We start from the raw sequence: 14,108 nt of genomic DNA, 5'->3' as shown, positions 1-14,108 counted from the left end.
CCTCCCTCCCTCCTCTCACCCCCGCTTTCATCCCACCCTTCTTCATTCCAGCCCGTTTTTCTCCGGCCTTTGCGATTTGTCGCTCTCATGTTGCAGAAAGCCCCTCTTCTCATTACTGCAGGGCGAGGAGTGCGCCTCTGGCAGAGCGCACGGCAGCGAGAAGGCTGGGGCACCTGATGTGCTATGAGGACCATAGTTCCGGTCACACCTGCGGGATGACAAGCATACCGCCAGCATCCCTGTTTTTTTGCTACACAGTTGTAGCTACAGCCGACACGGCCACAGGCAGCTTTATCAGAACCGACTGTGGAAAGAAGTCCGCTCGGCGTCCTAAATGTCGACACAGAGCCGAGTCATTATCACCTTCGACGCACTGCCACCACTACGCCGTCATTGAAACTCCACGACGGAGACGTGGTGAAATTACGGGTTTGAAGTCCATTTGACGTTTGGTATTTATTTATTTTTATTTTTTGGGGTTTTTTTCCCACATTTTGCCCGAAAAAAGTTCTTCTATGGATTAAGCTGACTCTGGCCGCCGGATTTGTGGCCTGCTCATTTTTGTGGTAACAAACATTTTTGAAATGCTTGTGCGCTTTAAAAAAAATAATGTTAAATGCATAGTTGCGAAAAGAAAATCACCTTTATTTCCTTTGCTCTAACAACCTTAAAAATAGGTACAACATAGTGCTCCAAGATTAGCCAGAACAGAGCCAGGAAACATTCAATAAAACCACCCCATTACTGTCTTTCAAGTCACATAAAAAAGCTCTACCTTTGAGTGAGGATGGAGGCTATTTTTGAGCTGAAAGTAGTAAAAAAATCACAAAACAAGAAGTACAAATCAGAAAGCTGTTTTATATCAGACCCAAACGCACAGATATTTTCAGAAAATTAGGAGAATAAAATATCAAGAGGAGCAATTCTAAACCTACTCACCTCATAAAAACTAATAGCTGTGGTAAAGGAACAGGTTTATAAACAGTCTTACATATCAAAATTGTAAACAAGAAATACAAAAACACAACAACAGTAAATAATGCAAAGTTACTGTTATATGGCCGTAAAATTTAAATACAGATAATTAATTCAATATAAGAACATTTTAGCCTAAACTTTATAGTTTACTGTCTACCTGTCACCAAAATGGAGTGTGTTCATGGTGACAGTGGCTCAGAACAAAATGGTTTGGAGATCAGGTTAAAATTTACTCTTCATCAGTGACTTCTTTTACATAAGAGTTAATGGTAAAGTCGGAAGATAGATAATTGAGAGTTCTATCAGTATACCAAGAGGCTTTAAACACTCACTTTTATTCAAAGTGGTCTGTGCCACTTGCAAACATGGCTCACTCAAGGCCCATACAGGAGAAAAACAATAGGAAAATCTGCCCATGCGCTAGCATGTGGGTACTATAGTGTAACTGCAAATGTGCACAGGGTTTATTTATACACCTGGAGTGATGACATATCAGAATAGTTATTAATCATTACTGATTATAATAATAACAAAAGTACAGATGTTACTTTTTAAATTAATCTCTATCCCAAATTCAATTTAAAGTTGCCTAATCAACCCTGGATAAGGTTCCAATAGTCAAGAATTGTCAGAAATAATGACATTACTCAATTCCACAAATCTCTACGGTACACAGGGAATGTTCAACAACAGCCAACTTTCAGACGTTACCCTGAAAACACATAAATAAACTGCTCACTACATTACATAGATCAACAAAATCCTCAAATCACAGATAAAAGGAGTGAAAGAAGTGGCATAGAAATATTTGAAGAGTTAAGTAGAACACCTGGTGGAAAAATTACATTGTCTTACTACATACTACGGAATATCTCATTCAAAACACAGGAATGGGGTCTAACTACGGTCATGACAGCGACGTAAGCTAGTACCACTTAGATTCTTTTAAGTGACACCTACAAATTATCATATTATTTTCTGATTGGTTGAAATGAAATAGAACTGTATATGATCTGCCCAAAAAGAAGAGACTAGAAAATTGATACTGTTTAACAACTACTAAAGGCATAAAAAATATGTTGGAATATGCACTAAATTTATAGGATTTTGAACTCCAACAATCAGTCCTCCTTAAAACAAAGTACGAAAATATATCAAAATGGGAGGGAGGGGAAATGGATAATATCCTACTTAGACTAAAAATCTGTAACTTTTTAAATCAAGAATTCTACAATGGCCATGGACTATCAATCTCTTGACATTCATCACAATGAGTCTACATTCAAACATATTAATCTGCTGCTTCTAGAGACCATACATTGGCTTTGGCATATTTTCAGTGAAACAAGTTTCTTTCCAGCAAGATGTTATTTTTTTTTTCTCTCCACAAATTACTATCCATTAAAAACAGGATAAGCATTAAAAACCCAGTTATCATGCCATCGAAGTGCACGAAATTGTTGGAGCTCTGCTCGAAATAATGAGACTTTGGAGCTTGGAACAGGAAAGTTGCGGAACCAAGATATAAGCTGTTCTGAGAGCTCTTCAGCATCCCGAAATACCAAACTGTTCTGTTCATGTTTCACCAGTTCATCAAGGCTGCAATAACAAATCAAAAATGTTATAAAATTGTGAAGCATTAACTAAAAACGAAAGCACTAGATTTATTTCTTCTCTTCACACTTACCACTTGAATTTGATTGCACAGACAGGCAAACAGCAGCCAAACATGTCAACAACTTTCATTGGTAGATCAAGGCCACTTGATGAGGTATGAAGGCAAACCCCAAGGTCAGCACTTGCTGCAAAAGAATAGAAGTCACAAGTAGAAATTACAGCAAAAGTTTAAGGAGTTTGTGAGAATACAACACTTTTGCATCAGATAGGTTGGATGGAATTGGGAGAATGATGATGATTATGTTGTTTACTTCAACAAGATGTTTACCTAGCAGCGAAGGGTAGTCTTGTGGTTGTAGCCAGGGGGTAATTACTTGAACATGGCGCCACTTTTTACTGGCAATAAGATTGCAATAGTAGTGTTTCAAAGGTCCCTTTCCAGTGATGACACAGACAAGAGGAGGGAGGCCTGATTTACCAGAAGCTCGTTTTGTTTCATATGCTGCACGATAAAAATAAAGAAAACACATGAATCTGTGCACTTGATAAATTGAGAAAAAAACTGCCACTGTCTACTTCAAATCTTCTAATTTTCTTACTTTGAAGAGCATGGAGAAGAAGACCAAAATCTTCATCCTCTGTCCAACTTGTACTAGAGACTAGAAGACCAGGCCTATCATCTCGCAACTCATACTGCCCATCCAAGGCTGCTCTTGTAAATCTAGTCACTTCTAAACCACTTCGAAATTCTTCAAAATCAACACCAAGTCTGAGGAACAGTTCATGCTCTTCCCTCACAGATATAGGGCGGAAAATATCAGGTGGGCGGTCGTATAAGGTTGTGGCACTAAGGAAGATGGGAACAAAACTTCATTTGTCTGAACTATGCATAATAAAAACAGATGTTTCCATTTTGGATCAGAAGTGAATACCTTATATTCCAATTTTTCTCCAAGTCTTCTCTCATGGCTTTTGTAACACAAAAATGGGCAGATGCTTTTCTTCCAAAGTAGAACTCAATCCACTTGTAAAACCGTACCAGAATGTGCTGCTCTCCAAGAGTCAAGCCCATTATCGAAAATCCATAGTTGTGCCAGTCAACAATAAAGCAAGAGTTCATACAAAAACAATAAAACCAGCAAACGATCATTGCTGGCACAGCTGGAGGATTTTGCAGCAAAACATAGTCTGACTTTGGTTTTAAAAACAATGCTGCTAGAAGAGTACAAAACTGCCACAATACTTTGAAGGGCAAAAATGCAGCTGTAAGTTAAAAGAAAATTCACTGTTTAGAAATTTCGGAACTAGGTACTAGGTACTAGGTACGATGTAGAAAGACCTTTCTACAAGGTCTTTCTACATTGTGGTATTAGGGGACGGGGACATGTACAAAATTATAATTCATGTAACCAATAATTATTAGGACTCAAGCAAGGGGATAGTTCAGTAACAAATTAATAAAAATTGTAAACGATCTAAGTACATACCACTTCGTATATCAGGGCAAGGTGACATGTAAATAAAACGTACATCGTGGCGTTCCCGAAGCTCAGGTATGGGTTCAGAACCTCCATAACCTACAACGTCAACGTCAAATCCTTCTTTCGCTAACGAAAGAGCGTGATATTGCATGCGTGGGCTTCTTCCAACATCTCCGACTACGACGACGCAGACAGACTTTTTCTCTCCTGACATTTTGATAAATTTTTCTACCTAAACACGAATGATTTGTAGCATTTCTATCATCTTTGTTTACTTCAGCAGAAACTCATACACGCAAAAGTCTACTGCTGGCAACATCGCTTGTTTTCGTAATCGACCTCTAGCGACTCTCGAAGCGAAGCAGCCAACACAAGAAGCGACAGAAATTTTTCTGGACAATGCATTTGACAGATATAAAGAGTTAATAAATTATTGCATCAACTGTAAAAACATAAATAATGAATACAGAATATTTTTAAAAATCCATTTTTAATTTCACAGTTAACAGGGGTTTGGAGGTGAAGATGGCATGTTTTTCAAGTTTTTGTTTGGCCAAACTGTCAAGCAGACGATGCACAAGGAGCTGGAGTTTGAATTTTTCCGTTTCACTGCTTCGTTGTTTAGTGTTAGGTTTATTCTAAGTTAAGAGTTAATGTCTGAGATACTTAGCCATCTCTGACAAATAAGAGCTGATGAATTATTTCAGTTTGAAACAGAACTGACTTCTTACTTGAAGGTTTGTAACAATTTCCTGTCAGAATTTTTGCATTGCATTTTGAATTAACTCTAGTTTTTACGTATTTACTACTCGTTAGATGACAACACCTCCAAGCAAAAGTAGAATGGAATGTAAAATATCAGTAGAGGATGTTGATATTACGGATGATGAAGTAGAGTGTCTGCGCACGATCCTTGAAAATTCAGACTCTGAGCCACCTGGACCAATGTATCAAGGTAAACCACCACAACCCTTCTTAACTTGTATTGTTACTTTTCAAATATAAGTTGTATATTTTAGCAAAATATATCATACATTTATTGTAATTGAATGTTTAGATACTAATAAGCACCTTGCTGAGCTCCTCATGAATTCTGGAAATGAAGAGGAAGCGAACTACCATTTATCTGAAAGCCTTGGCACTACCCTACGTAATCAAGCATGTTCTCGCACGGAGATTCAAATAAAGTATAGAAGCTGTTTCCACCATAACTGTCTGTTATGAAATTTCAGAAAAGAGATTCATTTTTGTTTATTTTTTTCCATTGTTAGAAAGAGCAAAGGGGATACATCCATGCTGCAAGATCTAATAAAACACCTGGAATTTGGAGGGGGCTGTCACCATGGTGTCACTGGGCTTAACAAGAGGCTCTCAGATCTGCCATCTGGTAAGGCAGTCAAATTTTCTAGAATGTAGATACTAAAGTCTTAAACTCCCACAACCCACAATATTTTCCTTTTTCTTGTTATTTACCAGAATGGACAGTACTTCAGCTTACTTTACAATGGGATCCACTGTCTCGCTTTCCTCCAAGAAATAGAGATGTAAATCGTGGTCTAGGTACTTTCTTCACACGATTCTCATGTGGAGACATTTCGCATGAAATGAATGATCTTGGGTGAGATTACTGATTTTGAAATCACTGTACTTAGTTGAGAACATTTCAATATGATACAGTAGTTACATACTATCTTGGAAAAAGTGTAAAAAACAGTCTGTTTCTTTTACTCTTCTACAGCGAAGGTGGAAAGCCAATTACTATATTCTTACCAACTTTGGATGATAATAAGGATCGGTTGTCACTTATGGCAGCAATGAGAAGTCATCTGTCTAAAATGACTAGTTCCAGGAAAGTACAAAGGAGTAAAATTCATGAGGAATGTAGCCTTGGTGTTGAGGTACAACTATATAGTATTACATCTGCCTATTGCAAAAAATACCTATTTCTCTATGCAGCTCAAAAATTACAAAATATTAAAATGATTTCATTTTAGGCAACTGTAAACGACATGCAAATGTGGATAGGGGGATGGCATTGCTTATTTTTTGGTAGACTAGCAAATGAAAAACTACAAACTGTCATAAAAAATAATGTGGACTCAATAATATCCTCATATGAAATTGATTTGAGCAGTGAAGTGAAACAAGATACTACGTCAAAGTCACAAAGGTATCTTTTGTTTATTTCTTGTTTATTGCTGTGGTATCTTGTGGTATTATTTTTCATATTCTGACAATACTTACAGATTGAAACAGACTAAACAAATCATAAATTTGTCAGAGAAGACCTTAAGGATATTGTATTTATTAGCTTCATCTCCAGCAGTAACTCCAAAAGAATTATTAGTAGTAATTTCTACACTTTTAGACGACCAGAGGTTTGCAGTGTATTTGAGTAAGAAAATCTGTGAAATAACTAGTACACATTCAGCTGCCTTACACGCAGCTAAACGACACCCAGTTGTACTTTTAATTGATGAGGTAGGTTCTGCACTTCTCAATTTCAGAATGTTGTGAACAACTGTGAACTGTGGTACAAATCCTCGAATTATTTTATCTATTTTATCAGGAAATGGACATACTGCCCTTTGAAGTAATGTCACCATTGCAAGAACAACCCTTCACAAGAATGCCCAGTATCCATTTCCTTCATGCATATTATTTGCTGCACAAAAACACTGTTATTAGGTATAACTTAAACTCAAATTTCAAACTAGAAATCAAATTATTAATTCTGTAGTGTGCATGGGAGAATTTTTTTTAATCTTACAACAGACATAGGCAAAAGCTCTGTTTGTTTAGATTAAAGTCAAAATTTACAAGTTTTTGATTTTTGTGTGTGTGTTGTTTTTTTTGTTTTTTTTTTTTTCAATCTAGGAATGGGGTTGATACTGACAAATGTTTCTATATTATAAATCCTTCAAAGGATCTACCTCAGCTGGAAAAGGTATTTACGTCTATTTCGTCAATTTCTTGTGTCCAAAAGTGGAAAGGTGTTGTAAACAAAATCCCAACACCAGAAGAGGTTTTAAAGGGACTTCAAGCAAATGACATGTTTTTGTAAGTTACCTGATTATTAAGATTCTTTAAGATACCTGGTTATCTTGTTTGCTTTCTTGTCGACTTCTCTTAAATTTTTATTTTTTTGTAGATACTGTGGGCATGGCGGTGGAAATCAGTTTATACCAAGGGATAGCATCGAAAGAACTGATATAAAATCTGTTGTATTCCTGTTTGGCTGCTCTTCAAGCAGCTTGGAGTGTCTTGGAGGAAGAGTAGAGATGTCTTCCCTCTTCTACAGTTACTTAATTGGTGGAAGGTAAATCTGAATTCTGTTTGAAGGCTGATTCTGTTGTACCATATTATTTCCTTTTGCATATGATGGTTTACTTTTCAGTCCTTGTGTTGTTGGCATGCTTTGGCAAGTTCTCGATTCAGATGTTAATGCAATGACTCAAGAACTGGTCAAAATTTGGTGTTCCTCTGAAAAATCCTCAGTGAAAGAAGCTGGTGACTTACAGGCGTTGGAAACAGAGTTTGGAAATATGAAGATAAATGCGTCCAAAGGTAAACTAATCCCTTTGTTACTTTATTTTTAAGAAACTTGCCTCTTCCATGTAGTATCACTGCAGAAAGAATTGAGCCCTTTCTGCTTGGGATATTGACATGAGAGGGATTCAATTCTTTCTGCGCTGATAGTACCTACCTAAGATTTTTCTATTCAGCAGGAAGACAAAATACTGGAAATTTATCTGAAGCAGTTTCATTGGCAAGAAGAAAAGCAGTACGTTTTCTCAATCAAGCAGCTCTTGTAGTACGGGGTTTACCTGTGTTTTCCTTGAGCAAATCATAGCACTTACCTGTGATAAACTACTTGTTCTTTAGATAAATTTAAAATTCTGTCTAGAAATTTGAGTTGTATATTCAGATTGTATCTAAATCATGGCATACTTAGGATAGGTAATAAATCTTATCAAGAAACAATCAAGTTTCTTTATTAGTGATGTTAATTTGGTGTAAATTATTTCAGTCTATTAAACTTTTAAAAAACTTAACTTAAATTGTTGCACCATTAAAAAGTGACACTGAACTTCCCTCCCTGTAGCTCATTCTCCTTTTAAAAAAACAATTTAGAAATGTAAGACTTCAGAAATAAATTATTCAGAGGCATTGAAATATGCTCCAGTTTTACAATGTTGCTAGCACCAACTCGGGTACCAAATGTAGTGACTCTTAAAACTTGTGAGTACCACAGCTTAAAAATTAAATCGATCAATATTTTAAAAACATTCTTAAGAGGGGCGGCCGAAAATTACAGAAATAGCAAGAAGAGCGACCACTCTTGCAACATATTGAAAAGAATTTCAGAGCGCACCAATACATCGTCCGCAACATGTCTATATACATTTTTCATCACAGATAAGCTGCTGTCCTTGTCGCCATCCGGCTAGATGCACAGACGGCTGGGTTAAAGCCCGCGCATCAGGCTTGGCTCAGCAATAATAATGATAATTACAATTACGTCCTGCCTTGTGGACGACAGTTGACTCGCCAATGCCGAAGGCAAAGGGCAAGAAAACCACGTGTCTCTCTGACGCCTGACGCAGCTCACGAGCAGTCGGCCGAAGTCACTACCGCGAAGCTGGGCAGGGCGGGGGCAGTCTGGGGAGTTGGCGGCCCTCCCGAGGGTTTCACCTCGCCCGTCGGACGGCTTCAAGACTTGTCCGTCTTGGTGGCGGCCGCGTCCGTCTGCTCCGCGGCGGGCTGCGCGCCCCGCGCCTCGTCCGTGGACTGCGACTCGACGTACGTGTACCGCACGGCGAGCCAGATGAAGAGCACCATCACGACCAGCATCAGCCCGGCGAACAGGAAGAACTCGCTCGCCTGGGGGACATCCGGGGCGGGTGTTATGGCACCGTGCGAGCAGGGATTTTTAAAGTCCCCAATTTTTCTGATATAATTGGAAAACTTTCCAAAATTGTTTTTTGTTTTTGTGTTTTGTTTTTTGTTTTTTGAAAAAAAATGTCAGAAAATTTGGAAAAAATCCACAGAAGTTTAAAAAAAACAAAATTCAGACATTTAAAAAATCTTACCCCTCCCCCCCCCCAAAAAAAAACTCATGGAAAACTACAATACAATCCCTCGGTGCAGGCAGTGCAGGCCCGAGGGAGGCGCCGAGCGCCTGCAAGCGGTGGGGTAGGCCACCCCGCACGGCCGCGCAGCCCAACGGGCCTGCCTACGCGGGCGCTCCGCTCCGAGCGCTCTGACTCACCTGGCTGGAGAAGAATCTGATCTCCGTAATGAGGACGACGATGAGGTTCCCGAAGGCGACAGTAAGGAGCCAGGCCGATGTGAGAACAGACTTCATGCTGACTGGCGCCTACGGGAGGAAAAAGAGATCGGGGGAGTGTATCATTGAAGCACCTTCAGGAGAGTGTTACCCAAAGTGTTCTCCAGTCAGATTTAATACATTTTTTGTTTATTTTCAAGTACCTGTGTGAATGCAAACTCCAGACCGGTGACGGAAAACATGACCTCGGCCACAGACATCACGATGTACTGGGGAAGCAGCCACATGAGGTGGATGACATTGGGATTGACGTCTGCCAAGACGACTGCGTCCTGGAAATGCATGTTTCGTACTCACCCTTGACTTGACTAACGCGTAAAATAATTATGTCAGGCCACCTTGTCACTTACCGAATTATCGACTAGAATAGTGTAAACTCCGCCGACATCTAAAAGTTGGTTGGTGGCTACCTCTTTGCCATCGACGGTTATGGTGTACCTGAAAGTGGTAAAGAATAAAAACAAGGGCAAGTGACTGACTGTGACGAGAAAATCTTCGTAGACAGACTTATACATACGATTCAGCTGGCTCCAAAGCTGGGACCAGAGCGTAATCACCGGTTCCAGAGATATTGTTACTATTCGACATTAGCTCGCCGTGCATCGAGAATTTCACAGAGTGCTCCGAACTATCAGAGAAGTGGTACATGACCCTGCAAAGAGCAGTTGTCGCGGTTAGGTATCACATACAAAGGGAGCCGTGCAGGATGGGAAAAAAAGGAGTATACGAGCAAAAGACACTAGCCTCACTCGAGGACTGGCGTCCTTCTCGAGGATGTCTTCGACTCTTCTCGACTGCACGCTGACCACTTTCTGAGAGACGGGGTCGATCGAGTAAAGCTGGAACGACACGGACTGCGGACAGGAAAAGGGCGCGGATCAGAGAAGTTGATCGCAAAACGACCTGGCGCCCCGCCAACACCACACCAGCCGGACGGGCGGCGACGGTCGCGCACCTTGTCCTCCTCGAGGTTGAGGGCGAGCTGCTCGGCCGAGGCCAGGCAGGAGCCGCTGAGCCCCAGCACGACGGAGGCGTTGCCCTGCGGCGCCGGCACGTCCGTGCGCGTCCACGCCTCCAGGCGGCGCACGGGGAACGTCTCGTTGGCGTAGGCGAGCTGCAGGTCGCACGGCAGGCTGTTGTAGACGCGCACCTGCGCCAGCCCGGCCTCCAGCGGCACGGGATAGTGCGCCTGCAACACGGGACGGGAGACTTTAACGCACCGCAGGCCGGGGCAACGCCGCAAAAGGCAGCGGCGAAAAAATAATTTTAAAAATATTACAAAAATACATAAATAAAAAAACAAACACAAAAAACGGTTTTAAGGGTGAGGTAGACCCTGAGAGAGGCCGAAAGTTTTCGACCAGCTCGTCTGCCCACCTGCAGTTGCAGCTCCACCAGCGCCGAGATGACGAAGGCGGCGGCGGCCAGGACGCCGCCGGTGCCCATCTTCTGCAGCGGGCGCGTGAGCAGGTGCGCCCTGTTGAGCGCCGGGTACACGACGGTCTCGAAGAGCGGCAGGAACAGCAGGATGAGCAGCGGGTTCACCACCTGCATCTGGTCCGGCTTGATGGTCCACGAGCCGATGCGGCCGTTCATGTTGTTGGCCTTGTTGTTTGGTCGTGAAGAAGAGAAACGGTTTTTACTTTATTTGTGCCCGCCGTCTCCAGTGGGTACGAAGTGTTGATGCGGGGGGGGGGGGGGGCGCTCACCTGGAAAGTCCACCTCGAGCCCTGCTGGTCGTAGAGCGCCCAGAAGATGGGCAGGGGCACGAACAGCAGCAGCACCCTGAGCATGCCGCGGATGTCCGAGCGGAGCTTCTCGCTGAAGCGTTCGTCGGCGTGCTCGAGCCAGTGGCTCTTCATGTCCGCGCTCTTCATCTTGTTGGTCAGCGCGTTCTGTAATCCAGTGCATGTATTGCGTCAAAAGGGGGATTCCATGGGAAAAGAGTGGAAGAGGGCTTCATCGCGCACTCACCCAAACGCACTTGGAGACGTCCACGAGCACGTTCCCCTGTGGCTTGAAGACCTTGTAACCGGGCCTACCGATGACGAAGATGACTGAAACGGGAAGTGACCGCTTTAGTGCGACGAAGCGGCGAAGGGGAGCGAGAAGGTGCCGCGCCAAAGCCCGCCAAAGCGTGAAACAACCAGAGAGAGCCTCACTCACCCAAGGACAGGAGCATGAGGATGGCGGGGACGCCAAAGGCGAGCGGGAAGCAGGTGGTCTGGCCCATGCAGGAGATGGTGCGCAGCTCGGGCGTGAGCCAGGTGGAGATGAGCGAGCCCGCGTTGATGGCGAAGTAGAAGACGCTGAAGAAGGAGGCGAGCTGGCGCGCCTGCTGCGGGAGCACGAACTGGTCGCCGCCGAAGGCCGAGACGCACGGCTTGATGCCGCCCGTGCCGATGGCGATCAGCAGCAGCCCGATGTACGTCATCTCCCTACAGACCGAACGACACCCTCCTTCCATTTTGCTGCATAGCTGCTAAGGCATCATCTAAATACGAGTTAACTAATCGTTTAGCTATGTGGCTTGGCCCTTAAAAAATGTAGCCAAGTCGCTATAAATGTAGTCATGTCGCTAAAAATGTAGCCAAGTCGCAAAAAATGTAGTCATGTCGCCAAAAATGTAGCCAAGTCGCAAAAAAAAGTAATGTCGCTAAAAATGTAACCATGTCCCTAAAAATGTACCCATGTCGCAAAAATGTAGCCAGGTCTCTAAAAATGTAGTCCTGTCGCCAAAAATGTAGCCAAGTCGCCAAAAATGTAGCCATGTCGCGAGAAATGTAGCTGTGTCGCAAAAATGTAGTCATGTCGCAAAAAATGTAGCTGTGTCGCTAATAATGTAGCTGTGTCGCAAAAAATGTAGCCATGTCGCCAGAAATCTATCCATGTAGCTAAAAATGTAGCCTCATCGCTAAAAATGTAGCCACATCGCTAAAAATGTAGTCATGTCGCAAAAAATGTAGCCACATCGCTAAAAATGTAGTCATGTCGCAAAAAATGTAGCTGTGTCGCTAAAAATATAGTCCTATTGCTAAAAATGTAGCTAAGTCGCTCAAAATGTAGCCAAGTCGCAAAAAATGTAGGCATGTCGCTAAAAATGTAGCCGAACCGATAAAAATTAAGGAGAACAGCTAAACATGGCTAATTTTACAGCTACATAGCTAAATATGTAGCTAAACATTTAGCTGTTATACAGGCCTATCGGCTTCGACGCGTGTCTTACCGCGAGGGAAGGCCGATGTCCGTCGCTGAGGCCGTGGCGACGACGAAGTTACCGGCCGCATACACGATGGACAAGTAGGCGATCGTTCTGCGGAGTCCATTTTGGTATCAATAACCGCACACAGCGCAAGAATGCGCCACCAATGTGTTTAATTCAACAAAGTGACGAGGTTTTCTCAGCACCTACTTGAACTTCCCCAGATAGCTGTCCGCTAATAAGGCGCCGAAGACGGGGAAGAAGTAGCAGAACATGACAAACATGTGGTAGATGATGGTGGCATTCTCTTCGTTGAGCTTGAGGGCTTTGATCATGAACAGCGACAGGATTGCTGGACAACAAACGGAGAAAGTGACGAAATTAAAGAACCGTTGCACAAATCAACCACCGCACGCCGCGGCACGCCGCCCCAATCCCAATCGTACAAACTACTCACTCCGCATGCCGTAGTAGGAGAAGCGTTCGCAGAACTCATTTCCGATGATGAAGAAGACGGATTTCGGATACTTCAACGACTGCAACACACCAGAGACCGGGAGCCATTAGTCAGTCACGGCAAAAGATTGCGTTTGCACAATTAGAACTTTTTCACACAAGCAGTTTAAGCAACAAGCCGTGAATTTGCAAATTGCATCAAAGGAATTCCTTCAAAATATTTTCAAATCAAAACACATATGACGAGACTTCTAGAAATCACATAGCGGTGGTGTCAAAGTAACTTAAACATGATCGCCCCTTTAGTGGAAAGGATGGAAAATACTCTGAAATTTTCAAAAAGTATGTCAAGTAGTTTGGGCTTGGAAACATGACTTCCCAAAACGTTGTTGGAATGAAAACTCCGGTCTTCTTTTCGGAAATTTCCGAAAACTTCGGAAAGCAGAAAGGCACGATTACCAAAATTGGGTTCGACAGCAAAATTCCGTTATCGCCCATTACTGTAACGAAACCGAGCCGCCACGTAATGAACGGAGGACGGATAAATTGTTTTTTAAACAGCTCTCTATGCTCATCACATCACTTCACTGCTGCTTGCTGTTAGCCTTAAGGAGGCGCACGCGAGGAGCGGCAACCTTCGGCGCGATATGGCGGCAAGTTTGAATACTAATTGCAGCCCGCCAGCCTCAGGTCCTTATTCCCTTCGCGTGGGAAAGCACGCCATGCGGCGCGGACACGCCGCGACAGAGCGGGAAGCAAAGGACATAGGGAGAGAGAGAGGGAGAGAGAGAGATGGCGAGACAACGTCCTCCAGGTGACGACGGCTCCTCCGTCTCCCCCGCTCCCGCTCGCACCGGCGCGTGGAAACGCATTCTGGCTGTCGCTATGGCCGCTGCAGCGGCGGTGCAGGCGATGGGGGGGCATTCCAACGCCGCGAAGCCTCGGCTCCGAGCGGCCTTGACTCCGATACGCGATGCACGTACAGGAGGGGGGGGGGGCACGCACGCACGCACGGTGCGCAGCG

At 43.2% G+C, this 14,108-nt stretch overlaps 3 protein-coding genes across 9 annotated transcripts in view; 1 reads left to right on the top strand and 2 right to left on the bottom strand.

Annotated features, from left to right (window-relative positions):
- Positions 1 to 624: 624 nt before the first annotated feature.
- LOC113208595 (chitobiosyldiphosphodolichol beta-mannosyltransferase) lies at positions 625 to 4,397 on the bottom strand. The gene is made up of 6 exons (XM_026425664.2): positions 4,083 to 4,397; positions 3,528 to 3,858; positions 3,195 to 3,442; positions 2,924 to 3,097; positions 2,666 to 2,780; positions 625 to 2,577 (listed from the first exon to the last, which is right to left on the bottom strand). Exons 1-6 carry the CDS (start codon positions 4,288 to 4,290, stop codon positions 2,373 to 2,375), a joined length of 1,281 nt encoding a protein of 426 aa, XP_026281449.1. The 5' UTR covers positions 4,291 to 4,397; the 3' UTR covers positions 625 to 2,372.
- A 254-nt stretch (positions 4,398 to 4,651) lies between these two features.
- Positions 4,652 to 8,131, top strand: LOC113208589 (separin). Of its 3 annotated transcripts, none has more exons than XM_026425646.2 (13): positions 4,652 to 4,813; positions 4,893 to 5,031; positions 5,134 to 5,263; positions 5,348 to 5,463; positions 5,553 to 5,694; positions 5,815 to 5,974; positions 6,071 to 6,246; positions 6,323 to 6,557; positions 6,646 to 6,764; positions 6,954 to 7,136; positions 7,228 to 7,395; positions 7,474 to 7,643; positions 7,805 to 8,131. In XM_026425646.2, the coding sequence occupies exons 2-13, from the start codon at positions 4,893 to 4,895 to the stop codon at positions 7,927 to 7,929; spliced, it is 1,863 nt and encodes a 620-aa protein (XP_026281431.1). In that variant the 5' UTR covers positions 4,652 to 4,813; the 3' UTR covers positions 7,930 to 8,131. The 3 variants fall into 3 exon arrangements, with proteins under 3 accessions (XP_026281431.1, XP_026281429.1, XP_026281430.1); XM_026425644.2 differs by having other exon boundaries at positions 4,653 to 4,813; positions 7,802 to 8,131; XM_026425645.2 differs by having other exon boundaries at positions 4,653 to 4,813; positions 4,868 to 5,031; positions 7,802 to 8,131.
- The window catches only part of LOC113208588 (peptide transporter family 1), a 22,197-nt gene continuing 16,143 nt past the window's right edge, over positions 8,055 to 14,108 (bottom strand). For all 5 annotated transcript variants that reach the window (XM_052265528.1, XM_052265530.1, XM_052265529.1 and 2 more), the window contains 14 exons: positions 13,086 to 13,164; positions 12,839 to 12,980; positions 12,653 to 12,739; positions 11,593 to 11,864; positions 11,401 to 11,483; positions 11,136 to 11,321; positions 10,804 to 11,031; positions 10,382 to 10,615; positions 10,171 to 10,280; positions 9,944 to 10,078; positions 9,777 to 9,864; positions 9,570 to 9,698; positions 9,349 to 9,456; positions 8,055 to 8,960 (listed from right to left, as the gene is read on the bottom strand). In XM_052265528.1, the coding sequence (XP_052121488.1) occupies positions 8,790 to 8,960; positions 9,349 to 9,456; positions 9,570 to 9,698; positions 9,777 to 9,864; positions 9,944 to 10,078; positions 10,171 to 10,280; positions 10,382 to 10,615; positions 10,804 to 11,031; positions 11,136 to 11,321; positions 11,401 to 11,483; positions 11,593 to 11,864; positions 12,653 to 12,739; positions 12,839 to 12,980; positions 13,086 to 13,164 (2,052 nt within the window). In that variant the 3' untranslated portion in view covers positions 8,055 to 8,789. The remainder of the gene's footprint in view (positions 8,961 to 9,348; positions 9,457 to 9,569; positions 9,699 to 9,776; positions 9,865 to 9,943; positions 10,079 to 10,170; positions 10,281 to 10,381; positions 10,616 to 10,803; positions 11,032 to 11,135; positions 11,322 to 11,400; positions 11,484 to 11,592; positions 11,865 to 12,652; positions 12,740 to 12,838; positions 12,981 to 13,085; positions 13,165 to 14,108) is intronic.

Source organism: Frankliniella occidentalis, unplaced genomic scaffold, assembly GCF_000697945.3.
Source record: "Frankliniella occidentalis isolate FOCC.00 unplaced genomic scaffold, Focc_3.1 Scaffold28, whole genome shotgun sequence".
In the NCBI taxonomy this organism is placed as follows: Eukaryota; Metazoa; Arthropoda; class Insecta; order Thysanoptera; family Thripidae; genus Frankliniella; species Frankliniella occidentalis.
Note: the sequence above shows the minus strand (reverse complement) of the source record. Positions and strands in the feature narration are given on the sequence as shown.

Bases quoted from the DNA above. Each gene is read 5' to 3' on its own strand.
- LOC113208595 (XM_026425664.2), bottom strand. From the start codon at position 4,290: ATGTCAGGAGAGAAAAAGTCTGTCTGCGTCGTCGTAGTCGGAGATGTT. The intron at 3,443-3,527 runs GTATTCACTTCT...CATCTTCCTTAG, and splicing joins GAGAAAAATTGGAATATAAG to TGCCACAACCTTATACGACC. The intron at 2,578-2,665 runs GTAAGTGTGAAG...TTGTTATTGCAG, and splicing joins TGTGCAATCAAATTCAAGTG to CCTTGATGAACTGGTGAAAC.
- LOC113208589 (XM_026425644.2), top strand. From the start codon at position 4,893: ATGACAACACCTCCAAGCAAAAGTAGAATGGAATGTAAAATATCAGTA. The intron at 5,464-5,552 runs GTAAGGCAGTCA...GTTATTTACCAG, and splicing joins GCTCTCAGATCTGCCATCTG to AATGGACAGTACTTCAGCTT. The intron at 5,975-6,070 runs GTACAACTATAT...ATTTCATTTTAG, and splicing joins AATGTAGCCTTGGTGTTGAG to GCAACTGTAAACGACATGCA.